Raw genomic sequence first — 12,484 nt, forward strand, 5'->3', positions numbered from 1 at the left:
TACAGACATCTCAACAGTGAGCATGCGCTGGATGATAGAAGTACAGCCCAATGTAGAGTACAAATGCAGGTTGTACAGCAGTTAGAGCTACAGGTAAAATAAAATTTATTTTAATATTACCTCAGTATTAATCAAATCCAATTCTCAACAGCAATAAAAAATGAGTTCTGCTTTTCCCCCTATGATTGAAAACCAGCTTTCAAAACCTCCTTGTAGTAGTTTTAAAAACCGTCAAAAGAGACTGCAGCTTCATTTCCTCTTTCCTAAACCGTAACCTGAAAAGAAATAGGAAACTTAAACAGGCTGACTGATTGGAAATCCATCAGTATGTATCTAATGCTATTTATACTCGCCAAGGGGGGTGGAGGGGGGCGAGCGGAATGTGGTCCCCTTCATTTAGAGTTGCTGATACATGGGGGGAAATGGTTGATGTTTATTTCAAAACGCTGCATGACCTGGCTTGTTTGGTGGTCTCTCATATACTAATACTCTCCATGTATTATTATTATTATTACTACTCTTATTTTTTTTGCCATTTGTAGCATTTAATTTTTTTTAAAGTGCCAAAAAGGGGGTAAATGGGAATATATTGAATGTGATGCAAAGATATAACCTATTTGTGTAACTGCCTTTCCAAATGTTTTTGAGTCCTTTCTGTCTCCCTGCACCTCGCTGCTCTGGCTGGGCAGCTTTGACAGTGTGTCTGTGTGTAGGCAAGAGGTTAGCAGAGAAGGGGAAATTAAAACAATGTTGTACATTATATAGTTACCAGCTATTGAAAAACCTATTTTGTATGCAAGACAGCAGCATAGAGATATATGGAAAGCCTTGGGCTAAGTACAGAAGATAATTACATTTGGAATTTTACTGAGTTAAGTCATTTATAGCTTCAAATAGTTGGAGAGAAAAATCAGCAAAACCACACTTAAACTTCTTGTTGTTACTTTTCCAGATAAGCATTTAAAAAAATGCCTTTTATCTTCTTATCTTACAAATTACCCTTTTTCTTTCATAGATATTTCTTAAATTTTACTTTCAGGAACACGCTGGTCATGACACTCTTAAACTATTAGCTGAAGCAGTATAAACTATTTTAATACAAGTTTTATAAAAATCAAACTACCAGTCATAAAATATCAGAGTCTCGCAGAAAATATTATGAGAAAGGGTCTGTTATTTTAACAAGTTTCTCGGGAATAGAGGGAAAAAAAATCTGCAGTCTTCCTGGTAAACTGAGATATGAGATAATCTTTTACCAAGATGCAGTAATATTCAGGCTGAAGGTAAATCTAGATTTTCCAGTTAGAGTCAGCTTGAAGAGCGTTAATCCTTCTCTCCTGCAGTCTCTAGGAATGGCTGTGCCTGGAACTGCAGGAGAATTCCCTGTGTTAACAGTTGGGCATGACAGAGATGGCACTTGGTTGTCACCAATCCATAAGCCCTTGACAATATTTTGGAAAGATTTATCAGTGGTGCATTCTACTGATTGTTATAAGTGACTTAAACACTAATAGTTACAGCTTTCCACCCATTTAGTGCTAGGGAGTACCTCTTAGCTTGGAGTCATTGCATAGAGGCAGCATAAGATCCCCAGGGCAAGAACAATATTTCAGAGTGGTGCAAGAGCCAAAGAGTTCCGGATTTGTTTTTAACAGTCATGCTAGCACAGTAAATAGGATGAACTGGAGGCTTAATTTAGTCAGGGATGTTGATAACAGAGTGAAACCATCTGTGTATTGGCCAGCAAGGACAGGTAGAGTAGGAGGAAGGTGGTCCTGCTTCTGAAATGTACCTGTAACTCCTCTCTCTCCCTTTTCGTTCATCCTTTGTATTGGTCCTCTTGATACTTAAAGAAAAATAATCTGCCTGAATATGTACAAGGATTTGTCCTCCAGCATGTGGTTTGTCTGGCTGTGAGCTGGTTTTGCACAGGACCATAATAAAACAGAAGTCTGGCCCAACAGCAGAGTTTTTAGTGACATCGTCTACAGCACTCAACATATTGTAGCAGGACCAGTTGGACTGTGACCATTGACCTGATACTTCTGCAGTGGAGCAGTTACCAATGGGATGGTGACAAGCCCTCTGACCAACTGTTTGAGTTTTGTGAGCTAGATAGAAGAGGGTTCCATAGCCCTTACCATTTGACATGCAGTGCTCAGCACTGATGAGAAGCTTTGCCTTCCAGTGGGGCTGTGAAGTATCACAAGTTGTTCAGGGTCCAGCACCATGGCAAGATTTAAGTGCTGCACCATTTCATGTACAGCCCCATCAAGACAGGAGTAGAATTTACCAAATTCCTTCCACCTGAGGGATGCACTTAAGGTTTTGAGTGTGATGGACTCAAATGCAAGCCTTTCTTTTTTTCCTTATGCTCTTACTTGTTTCAGGCAAAATAGTTTTAGCAGTGTCATTGACAGAGATAAGTGCAATGTCTTCTAAAGAAAGTAATTTTTACATCAAGTTTCTGGAAAAAAACCCACAACAAAACAGGTCAGATCTGGTTTGTGTTTGATTGCAAATGCCCCTTCGCAGAAGTATCTTGAAGCTTTGGTCTCAGCATTTCCATCACAAACATACTTAAAATATCACAGACAAGGTAGAGATCTTCTCATATTTCACTTCGTTTAAACCATCTTGACATGATCATTTGTTGTCTTTATAAATAGTGAGAATTGGGCTGCCGGGTAAAACACAAACACAGGAACATATCCCTATCCTTAGCTAGTTCTTAGCAGCACCAACTTGGAGTGAAAAAACATCCCGGGATGGCAACAAGGCTATGATAAGTTTTAAAATGAAGACAGCTGGCCATTTTCAGTGTAGTGAAAACACTGTTTGGGCCTGATTTCCTAAAGCATCTACTGACACTCTTGAAGTGGGTCTAAACGTCTCTAGTGCACAGCCCAACTAGGCACATAATGGAAGGAAAGAAGGTGTGTCTTGGTTGTCTCTTGCATTGCCCATGACTGGCTTGCTTCTCCTTTGTCCTTGGTCTGTACAAAATCCTGCTGCTGAAGTGATCTCCCTTGTCGATGTGGCCATGTTGCTCCTGTTGAATGCCCTCGCCGGGTTTCTGTTTTTACATTCCTGGTTCTTTTTGTTGTTTTCTGTCTGTTTTTCCTCCTGTGTTATTTTTCCATCATCTGTGCCTGATGCCTCCTCTCATACTTGGTAGTCACCAGACTCCCATGCTGCTTCCTCTCCTTGTGTCCCTTCTGGCCAGTGCTTTCTGTGCCTTCCCTCTCCTGCCGTTCCTACCTCTGTAGGTTTAGAATTTAACCTCTCTGGGTCAAGGCACGTGTCTTGGTGTCCAAGTTTGCAAAGCATGTACCTTTCTCTAGGTGTGTTTCATGTTGTCCACAGTCAGACACCTGCATCAGACCACAGAGGTGAGGGAAACCTCACAAAATCAGGTTTACCATGAAGAACTGGGTGGCCATCTGAAAACTCCCACCATGCAGAGATTTTGAAGTGGAAATAGGAAGAAGGAATGAGGCTTCAGATGGGACTGTGTTCTAGTCCTCAGACCCCCTCTACAGAGCAGATCTTTACGTACATGGCAGAATAGCCCTTGCCCAAGAGCACTATCAGTATATCAAGAGCATTTTCCTGCATGTCTACTAGTAATCCCCTTTTCTGGAGCATCTGGACTCCAGTGAGAATTCGCTTCCATTGGTGACCACAAAAGCCCTCATGGCTTCTTTTGTATGACCCCATTGACCAGAGGGGGCTACTAGTGACATTCTAGTTTCATATCACTGCTGCTTCCTGACCTAAGGGAAAAACAGTTTAAAGAAATTCTTCAGATTTTTTTACTTCTCTTCAGTGCTTTGAAACTGAGAGACCTCTATTTTTCATAATTTAAACTCCTGCCTAACTGGGTGAGTGTTTGAATTCCTAGACTATGACAAAATGCTAGCATGTGTCTGCCTGAAATGTCGAGAGGATCTTTAATAACCTCCGTCCACCAGAAACGGCGTTAAAAGCCTCGCTAAGATGATGAGTGAAAACACTGCAAACAAGGACCCCGGCCGCTCCATTTGGCCGCGGGGGCCCGGGGGAAGCGCGGCAGGGTGTGCCCGGGGCTGCCCGGGTGCCTTCCCTCCTGCCGCCGTGCTGGTGCAGGCAGGAAGCTTTCAGGTGCCTGCCTTCTATTTGTTTTGGCTAGAAGATGTTGTTCTTCTGCAGTAGCCTGCAGACCAGAATTTAATGCACAGATGACCCCGCCAAGCAGCCTGGTGCGCCCAGTGACTGCTGCAGATGAGAGATTGCACAACAGGGCTACACTGCGAGCACAGCTATTTCTTGGATTTAATTTGTTTTGTGTGAAACACGGCAGCTGAGGGGTGAGAACTCTCCTTTCTCTGAAGAGGTCCTCAGAGGACTCTCAGAGGGAGAAGTTTCTGCTGCAGTGCTGTGATAAGAGCCCTTCGCTGCTCTTTGGCTCTTCTGTGAAGTCCAGCGCAGATCTGGTGATGAGATTGCAGATCTGCTGTGAGTGTCAGGTTCTCTCTCTTGCCATCGAGGTTTTTGACCAAGAAAAAGAACAGCCATTTGAAAAGCCCAGCGATTTTGCTTTTGCACCTCCAGAGCACACAGTGGTCACACCATTTTTTCCTTTATTTAATTCCTGTCTTGGAAACCCATGTGCCACGTTTATCCTATCACAGTGCCTTTGTGGCACGGTCAGAAACCCCTCGCCTTGTGAACAGCAAGGCAACCTTGACCGTGAGGATACGAATGGGGATTTATGACCAAGTCTCCTTTTATATACACTTAGCCCAACTTTACTGTTACAAACAGATGATGGTGATAAGGTGGGCAGGTTGTTTAAAGCGTTGCTGGAATGCGAGCACAGTTCTCTTTGCACTGGGAATCTGGCTTGTCTAAAGCAAAAAGTCTGCAAAAATTGTGGTTTTTAAGAACCTGATCCAAGTCCTGCTGGAAACAGGAGCTTTTACATTGGGCATGTAGGTTAATAACACCCCTTTTTCATTAGTATTATTTCTTAATATCTTTCCACCGTATTTTTTTTAAAAGCAGCTGGAAAAAGTCCTGTTGCACATACAAAAAAATGGTTTCCAAAAATAACGAAATCTAGTGTCTGTCCAGTGCACTGAAATGCATTGGGAAGCCATCCTGGCTAAGGCTGTGTATGGTGTGATCCCAAGACAGCAGCTGTGGCCTGGTGCAGTTCTCAACCATAAAACAGAATTCTGAGACATTCAGAGCAGGAGCTTTGCCCCAACTTTTGGCCATGATGTGACCAATGAGAAAAGGTGAAAGTATCGGTCCTGTGGTGTTGGGTGCCCCGAGATGAGTGCTCTGGGGTGGTTTCTGTACGCTCTTAGTCCTTCCGATCCTGCTGCCCACAGGCGTATGCCAAAGGGATGCTGGCAAACCCACCCTGCTGGTCCTGCCCATGCTCAGGGTGCATCTGCTCAGGTTCCCAGCCTGGCTGCCCAGGGTCACCCACCGAGGGGCTGTGCCACCTTCTCAAGTAAAAGCAAGGTGCTTTCTAGAGCTGAGGCTGCCTGCCATGCCCCATGGAGGTGCCTCGTGTGATTTAACCACTGCTGTCTCTGCATTTGTTGCACGTGCCACAAAGCCTGTAGGTGCTGTAAAAGCCACTGTCCGTTTGTGCCGCTTGTTTTCTGGTCTGAAAGGAGGCAAAGGCATCTCAGAGCCACTGCCTCTTTTGCTTTCTGCTGTGCCTCCTGAGCTGGAGTGGGGCTGGTTAATAAACATGATTCACTGTTGTCTTTTAGCTGTCAGGGCTAGAGTGAAGCTCTTGGTGCCAGCAGGTCTAGCTCTTCTCACTCGAGGGCTAATGCATTTTGCTTTGGGAAATAGTGACACCCAGCACCATGCGTTAGCTTTACCTCACAAATAGACCATATACAATTTCCAAACTACTCAGCAATAAAACTCTTCTGCCTCATGCCTCGGTGCCAGCTCTTTAATTAGGAATAAGCAGAGACTGGGTTTTATTTGTGCGAGTAACAGAGGATATTTCTTTTCCCCCCTCCTTTTAGCTTGCAAAAGATAAAGAGCGCCTGCAAGCCATGATGACACACCTGCATGTGAAGTCAACTGAACCAAAAGCCACCCCTCAGCCCGTAAGTACCAAACTGTGCCAAAAGCAAATAAAACCTCACAACAAACCTCTCTTTCCTGTTCCCCACTGGAGTGCATGGTGCAAAGTGCGGCCCGCTTCAGAGCCAGCCATGGTGATGAGATGTAAAGTGCTGCTTTGCAGAAGGCAATGCCATGGGCACCTGGGTTTCCTCATCCCCTTCTCTTCAGGGAGTTAAGAAGTTTTGCTTTAAAGCTGATGCACTGAGCTTTTTTCTGGCCTTACATTGTAGCCTGTAAGTTGCTTTGCATCAGTCCAACTTGTATGAAATCTTAGGAAGTGTTAGGAAGGAGATGTAATTAAATTATGTTTAGTATATTTATTCTGCTTTCTCCCTGTCTGACAGACATTTACAGTAGAAGAGGCTCTAGCTGCACGTTTTGATGATAATCGCGGTTAACCAGTATCAGGTTTTATACTGTTGAAACCGAGAAGGGAAACCTTCTCCGCCCCAGATTGCCCTTTAAGAAAGAGGGTGCAAGGGAAGCAAGTAGCTCTGCAGCCCAAGAAAACTTCTGGGTAGCCCCAAACCCGGGCAGACCATCCATCTCATTCCCTGATCAAAATGACTCTTCTTCAGCTGTTGTTTTCTCCCAACCTCTTAATGCTGAAAATGTTCCTCAGAGCTTTCAATGATTATTCAAAATGGAGAGAGTGCTTTGCTTCCTGATTTTAAGATTTGTAAGATTTAAAGGTACACTGGCTTTATTTGATTTTGCTTTGAGTCATTGTGTGAAAATTAATTGAGCGTTGACAATCTATAGTTAGTACTAGCAATTTTAATCAATATGCAATGATGCAGCATAATGACAAAGTATTGGTTTATCTGTTTTGACTGATTTTTTTTCTATAAATAAAGCAAACACACAGCCATATATGTGTGATTTATGGTGATGGAAATAAAAAGGAGTCAGACTATTAACCCAGCAAATATGGTAGCCTGCCAAGATGCAGTTGGTAGACAAAATTAATGTCTGAAACAGAACACATTACAGAGATAGAGAACATAAAATCATTAAACACTTTGCGCACACATTTTTACTAGAAAAGGATTTCTCAGTTTCCATGTAGTTGGAAATAAATGGCTGCAGAAGTGCATAGGGAGGCTACTAGACAGAAAATTGCAGGCTATTCAGCAACACTGGAGCAGATGTCAAAGTCAACGGGAAATTTCGGTGCCTTCTTGGAGAGAGTTGAGTGGTAGGTATAAACCCTTCCATTTAAGCTGTTGAGATGCCTAAAATTGCTTGATCCAGTGGATACCAGCCTTCTAGAGTAGAAACTACTTACGGTGTCTGTAAAAATAGCATTCTTCTAGTGCCTCACATCCATCTCAGCCTGAATGCAAATGCTTCAGCGCATTGTTGGCAAAGTATGTAGACCCAACAGAATGGGGAGGAGGTTTGGTTTCTATAGCTCTTACTGGATTAAAAACTAAAACAGCGGAATAATCTGGGAGTCTCAAAGCACTCTGCCTTGAGGCCTTTCATAACAGTGGTGCCCCTCAGGAGGAAGGATTAAAAACTAAAGGGAGGAAATCATAAGGCGGTGAGCAGTGTTTGGCAAGGCGGCTCGTGATCGATGCTCGGCCGCAGAGGGCAGGGAGCTTTCGCGAGTGTTGCAGGCTATGGAGATACCAGGCGGTGTCGCCAGGAAGATTAGTGTTAACAGCTAATAAACAGGGAAAAGCAGTGGGGGAAAAAAAAAGTGAACGCAGGGGGAAAAGGGCTGGCTTGATTAGTATTAAAAATGTTTTACATTCTGGAAAATTATAGCTTTGTTGGGGACCTCCTACTAAATTTATTTTTAACTGCTCTATTGAAAATTCTGTACCACTAGTCAACATTATCTCTCAGTTGCTCAGCACAGTGTTTCTTTATTAAAAGAAATAGGCATGAATATTTTTGACTGAAAAATTAATAGCTTTTGAATTCATACACAGCAGGTTTTCTTTTGCAAAGAAGTCCAATATCGCTGCACAGCACTTCTATAACCATTTATTTAGAGTCCAAGTCAAACCTTTGACAGCTAGAGCAGTGTTACAAGCCAACATAAAGAACTCCAAGATGTAAACCAACAATAGGCAGTCTGTGTGAGGTTTGCCATTGTCAAATACATAGATTGTTTGGATTAGTTTATGTAAATGTACTGTTGTATTACCCTTTGGAAAAAAAAAGATCACATTTGTGTATGAAAAGTGGTTTCGTTCACAGGCAGCATTATAAATTCCTTATCCTTTAACTTACATGTTAGAAGTAAAAATTGGTGCCTGACAGGCCTATATTGTGTGGCACTCTGTTGTTGGATTGAAACTGCCTTCTTTTCATTTATTGAAATATAGAAAAATTTATTATAGATACCATCTGATAAATCAGAAATTATTAAAATATGTATAGGTGAAGCATTTGAAAATTAATTATAAAATGTGGAAGTATAGTGTTTTGCATAAATTGTGCTTTCCTAGTGAAAAAAATACACAGGCATTGCATAGACTGAGCTAGACCCTAGTCCTTTTAACTCAGTGGGATAGGACTTTGGTAAAAAGATCTGATGACCATTATTGCAGTGCAAAGTATTCTTTACATCCAGTAATTAATTTTTTTCTGCCAACATAACTAATGCAAGGTGTACATTAGAATTAATATATTATGGTACATCAGTGATTTTAAAGGAGAGAGCAGCTGCAAATCCAAACATAGCAGAGAATTGGGATTTAAAATTACAGCCTTTTTGTGACTGAGGAAATGTTTTTACTCTGCTTAAAGGGTCTTAATGCTTGTTTTTAAACTGTTTTGTTACTGGCGGGTAAAATTGGTGACTGAGTGTCCGTGTTAACCTCATGCCATTTGTAATCCACACTGACCATTAGTACTGTCTTTGCCTTTTGGGCTTCTGACAGTAGGCGAGCAGCTGGGTTTGGACCAGGTAGAGCACAACCTGGTTCTTGGTGATTGTGCATCAGTTCAGAACTTTTGCCCAGCTTCAGAGAGGGGGTTGCTTGTCCAGGATAGCCATGCCCATCCATCCTGTTTGGGTGGCTTTAGCTCCTTGCAGGAATTTTAACCTTGGGAAGGGTGGTGTAGTGGCCCATTCATTTCATTTCATCAGTCCATCAAGACATATGTTCAGTAGAACTCTTTAGTCCTGTTAAAGCCGATGAGATTTAAGCATGTTTTAACATAGTGTAGTGGTGGATGGCCTAAATTGCTGCCAGGTAGGTGCAGAGGTTGCTGGTGATGTCTGATGTACTGCAAAGGGCAGCTCTTCCCTGCCCTTCTCCTCCCAGCTCCTGAGGAGCTCCGGGGAGGGGAAACACATCAGGAGCTGGGGCAGTGCTCAGGGCCACCTTCAAAAATGTCCAGGTTTATAATTAAACTGCCCAACAATGCAGCACTTTAAAAGCAAATGGAAGTATCTCGCAACTTCACAATTGGAACAGGCAAAGTTGTTCCTGTTACTGCTACATGTGTTGTTTTGATGATACTAAAGGACCTGAATATAGCAAGAACAAAGCTCTCTGTGTAACAATAGGCTGTGACATTTTTCTATGGTGATTTAGTTTTTTCAAGATAAAAACCAAAAAAAACCTACCAAAACCACAACACAAAAGTACGATTTCTCAAGAATTGTCATTCTGGTTTTGCTATTAAGATAGCTTCCCCTGCATGCTATTTTCATTGGTGTTAGAGATCAGCATAATAGGTTGAAATGGAAATGTGCTTTCTTTTGGAGGATTAACTTATGTTGAAGTTCATAGGAAGGGAAGGACAAGGAAAAAGCATCAACCAACAAGTAATTCTGCATACTGGGTGCTATAGCCATCTTTTAAAAATAGACTGAAAACTTCGAGAGAAACTTTCAGCACTTTAAATAAGATGCGCTGTTAAATATCCCTTCTTCTATGTGTTTTTTTTACCCTAACCATAGCAGTTATGATTGTTTTGAAATACTGTTTTTAGCAACTGTAATAACAAAGCATTAAAAAAAATAGTCTTTTAACTGTTGAGGTAATGACTGAGCATTTTAGCTGCTGCAGCCGTACTTCATAGTTTGAAAAAATAACGATACGCAGCAATAAAGAGAGATTCTCAAGCACAACAAAAGCTGTTTTTATATACTGGTTTTCATTAAGTCTCACTCCTCAGCTTCAGTTTCCTTAGTATTCCTGCCAATAACAACACCTGCTAAGTGATTGCTGCCTGCCAGGCTCCGCATCTAATACACTAATGTGTCCAGGCTGAAATGGGAGAGGAAGACACAGCATTTAACAAAGTTTTAGGCCCAGTATTAGCTTTCTCTCCCACCCTGGGTGTCAAGAAAAGGAATCTCTGCTCCAGAGTGTTTCAGGCCCAGGAATTCAGTGTGGATAAATCCTCAGTCCCAGTTGGGACCAGAGCAGCAGCATCTATTGCAGAGGAGTCACTGCCCTGCAGCAGTGGGTAATGGCCCCACTGTGATACTTAGAAATATATATATATATATACACACACACACACACATATATATATATGAAATTCTTTTTTTTTTTTCTTCTAAAAGAGTTTCAGGGGGTTTTTTATGTGCAGCCACCATTGTCATGTAAAATGTTTACACAAAAAGAAATCAGACTTAGCCCTAGTGGGAAAGCCACTTACTGGAAATCTATTTTACAGCGTGAAGGAGAAGGTTACCTCTCTGCCTTGTTTATAACTAAAGAAAATAAAGAAAATGGCTCAGTCTTCACCTTTAATAGGAAGACATGCCTATTTCTTAAAAGAGAAGGTTAATAATAAAATCCTAAGCAGGATATTGAATGCTGAAACAGCTACGGTATTCATAATTAAGTTAAAACAGTATGAAGAAATGTTCTCAAAACTCAAAACCGAGCAAAGCCAACAAGGGTCAGTGACTAAATTTGCAGAATTTTAGGATCTAAAACTGTTGTGGGCTTTGGTGGTTTTTCTATTGGTGGTTTTTTTTTTTCTTCTCTTGGTGTTTTGGGGGTTTTTGGCTCTTGTGATTGCTTTTTTTTTTTTCTGTTAAAGGCTGGAGGAAATCCTCTCCCATCCCCAGTACCAACATTACAAAATCATTTAACCCTTTGGTGCAGGAGCTGTGCTCTGCGGTGTACTTGAAGGGTGCCCTGTGTTGCACCTTCCTTCAGTGCAAGAGTTCCTGCCCATCGGAGTGCTCACTCCGTGACTTTAGGCTCCCTCCCCTCTGCCAGCAGTGCTACCTCATCCAAAAATTGCGGTATGTGGGAAACAGGCTGTGCACAAAATACCAACACGATCAACTTTTCTAATCATAGTAACTTGTTTTTAAATAGAAAACGCAAACAGGGAGAAACCGTGTCAAGTTTCCATCAGGAAAAGAAACCCTCCCAGCCCGGTCCCTCCCTGATCTTTGCCCTGCACAATCATCCACAGCTGCTTTCAAGTATCTAATTGATGCCAATATTAAGATTTAATAGTTTACCATTCAGATTAATAATTCAAGATGGCAACAAAACCAACACCATTCATAATTTGTTATTCTGCTCTAATTCACAACTGATTTTTCAGCCTTTGCGCTATAGATGCAACAAAGGAAGCAGCGGCGAAGGTCTGCGGAAGGAGTGCAGCCCTCTCCTCCCTTACCCTAGCTTGTGTTTTGGTAATGGCAGCAGCAGGGATGGACCCCGGCTGGAAGAGGAGAGTGTCATCAAATAAAACACAGTAAAAGGAAAAACTTCACTAGCGATCGACAAGGTCGTGTTTCATTAACTTGTTGGTTCAGGCTCGCAAATGGTCGTCGGAGGTGAAACGCAGCAGACTCGCTGCGTTCCAGCTTTTTGTTCTCTCCTTCCTCACAGACTGCAGTCATGTTTAATTTGGAAACTGGGCTCCTTTGGCAAATTAGCAATTAGAACAATTTTGTGGGAATATGTATATGTGTCATTAGGTTTCCTGCAAATTAATAGCAAGAGCAGAGGTCAGGCAGAAATTTTCCACTTGACTGCAGCTCCTCTGTTGAGATTTGGCACTTTGTTTTGGAACGGCCACAGCTGCTCAAAGCCACAGTCTTCCTTTAGGAACTGTCTTTTAATTAGTTTACCTCATAGCCATTATTACAAATATTACTGCCTCCCCTCCTTGAAATAAAATTACTGTTTCTACAAAATATTCCGGTGACATCTTGCACCACTGCACATTGATGGTGGGGTCACTTGGATGCAGCGTTTAATCATTAGATCACCTCCATAAGCATCTCCTAATTAGAGTCCTTACAATACAATTTTATCTGGTAATTAGCTGAGATTGGCTGCTTCCTCTGTAGCTTATTAGTGGCAGCCCAGCAGTGGGTGTGAATCACAATGTCATTTGT

General features: G+C 42.0%; 1 protein-coding gene across 1 annotated transcript in view; it reads left to right on the forward strand.

Moving 5' to 3' along the window:
- Positions 1-12,484, forward strand: part of FOXP1 (forkhead box P1) — a gene marked incomplete at its 5' end in the record, with an annotated part of 65,878 nt that overhangs the window by 32,440 nt on the left and 20,954 nt on the right. The window contains 2 exons of the mRNA XM_010016901.1: positions 6-93; positions 6,039-6,122. Of these exons, the coding sequence (XP_010015203.1) occupies positions 6-93; positions 6,039-6,122 (172 nt within the window). The remainder of the gene's footprint in view (positions 1-5; positions 94-6,038; positions 6,123-12,484) is intronic.

This window comes from Nestor notabilis, unplaced genomic scaffold, assembly GCF_000696875.1.
Source record: "Nestor notabilis isolate BGI_N333 unplaced genomic scaffold, ASM69687v1 scaffold17386, whole genome shotgun sequence".
Lineage (NCBI taxonomy): Eukaryota > Metazoa > Chordata > Aves > Psittaciformes > Psittacidae > Nestor > Nestor notabilis.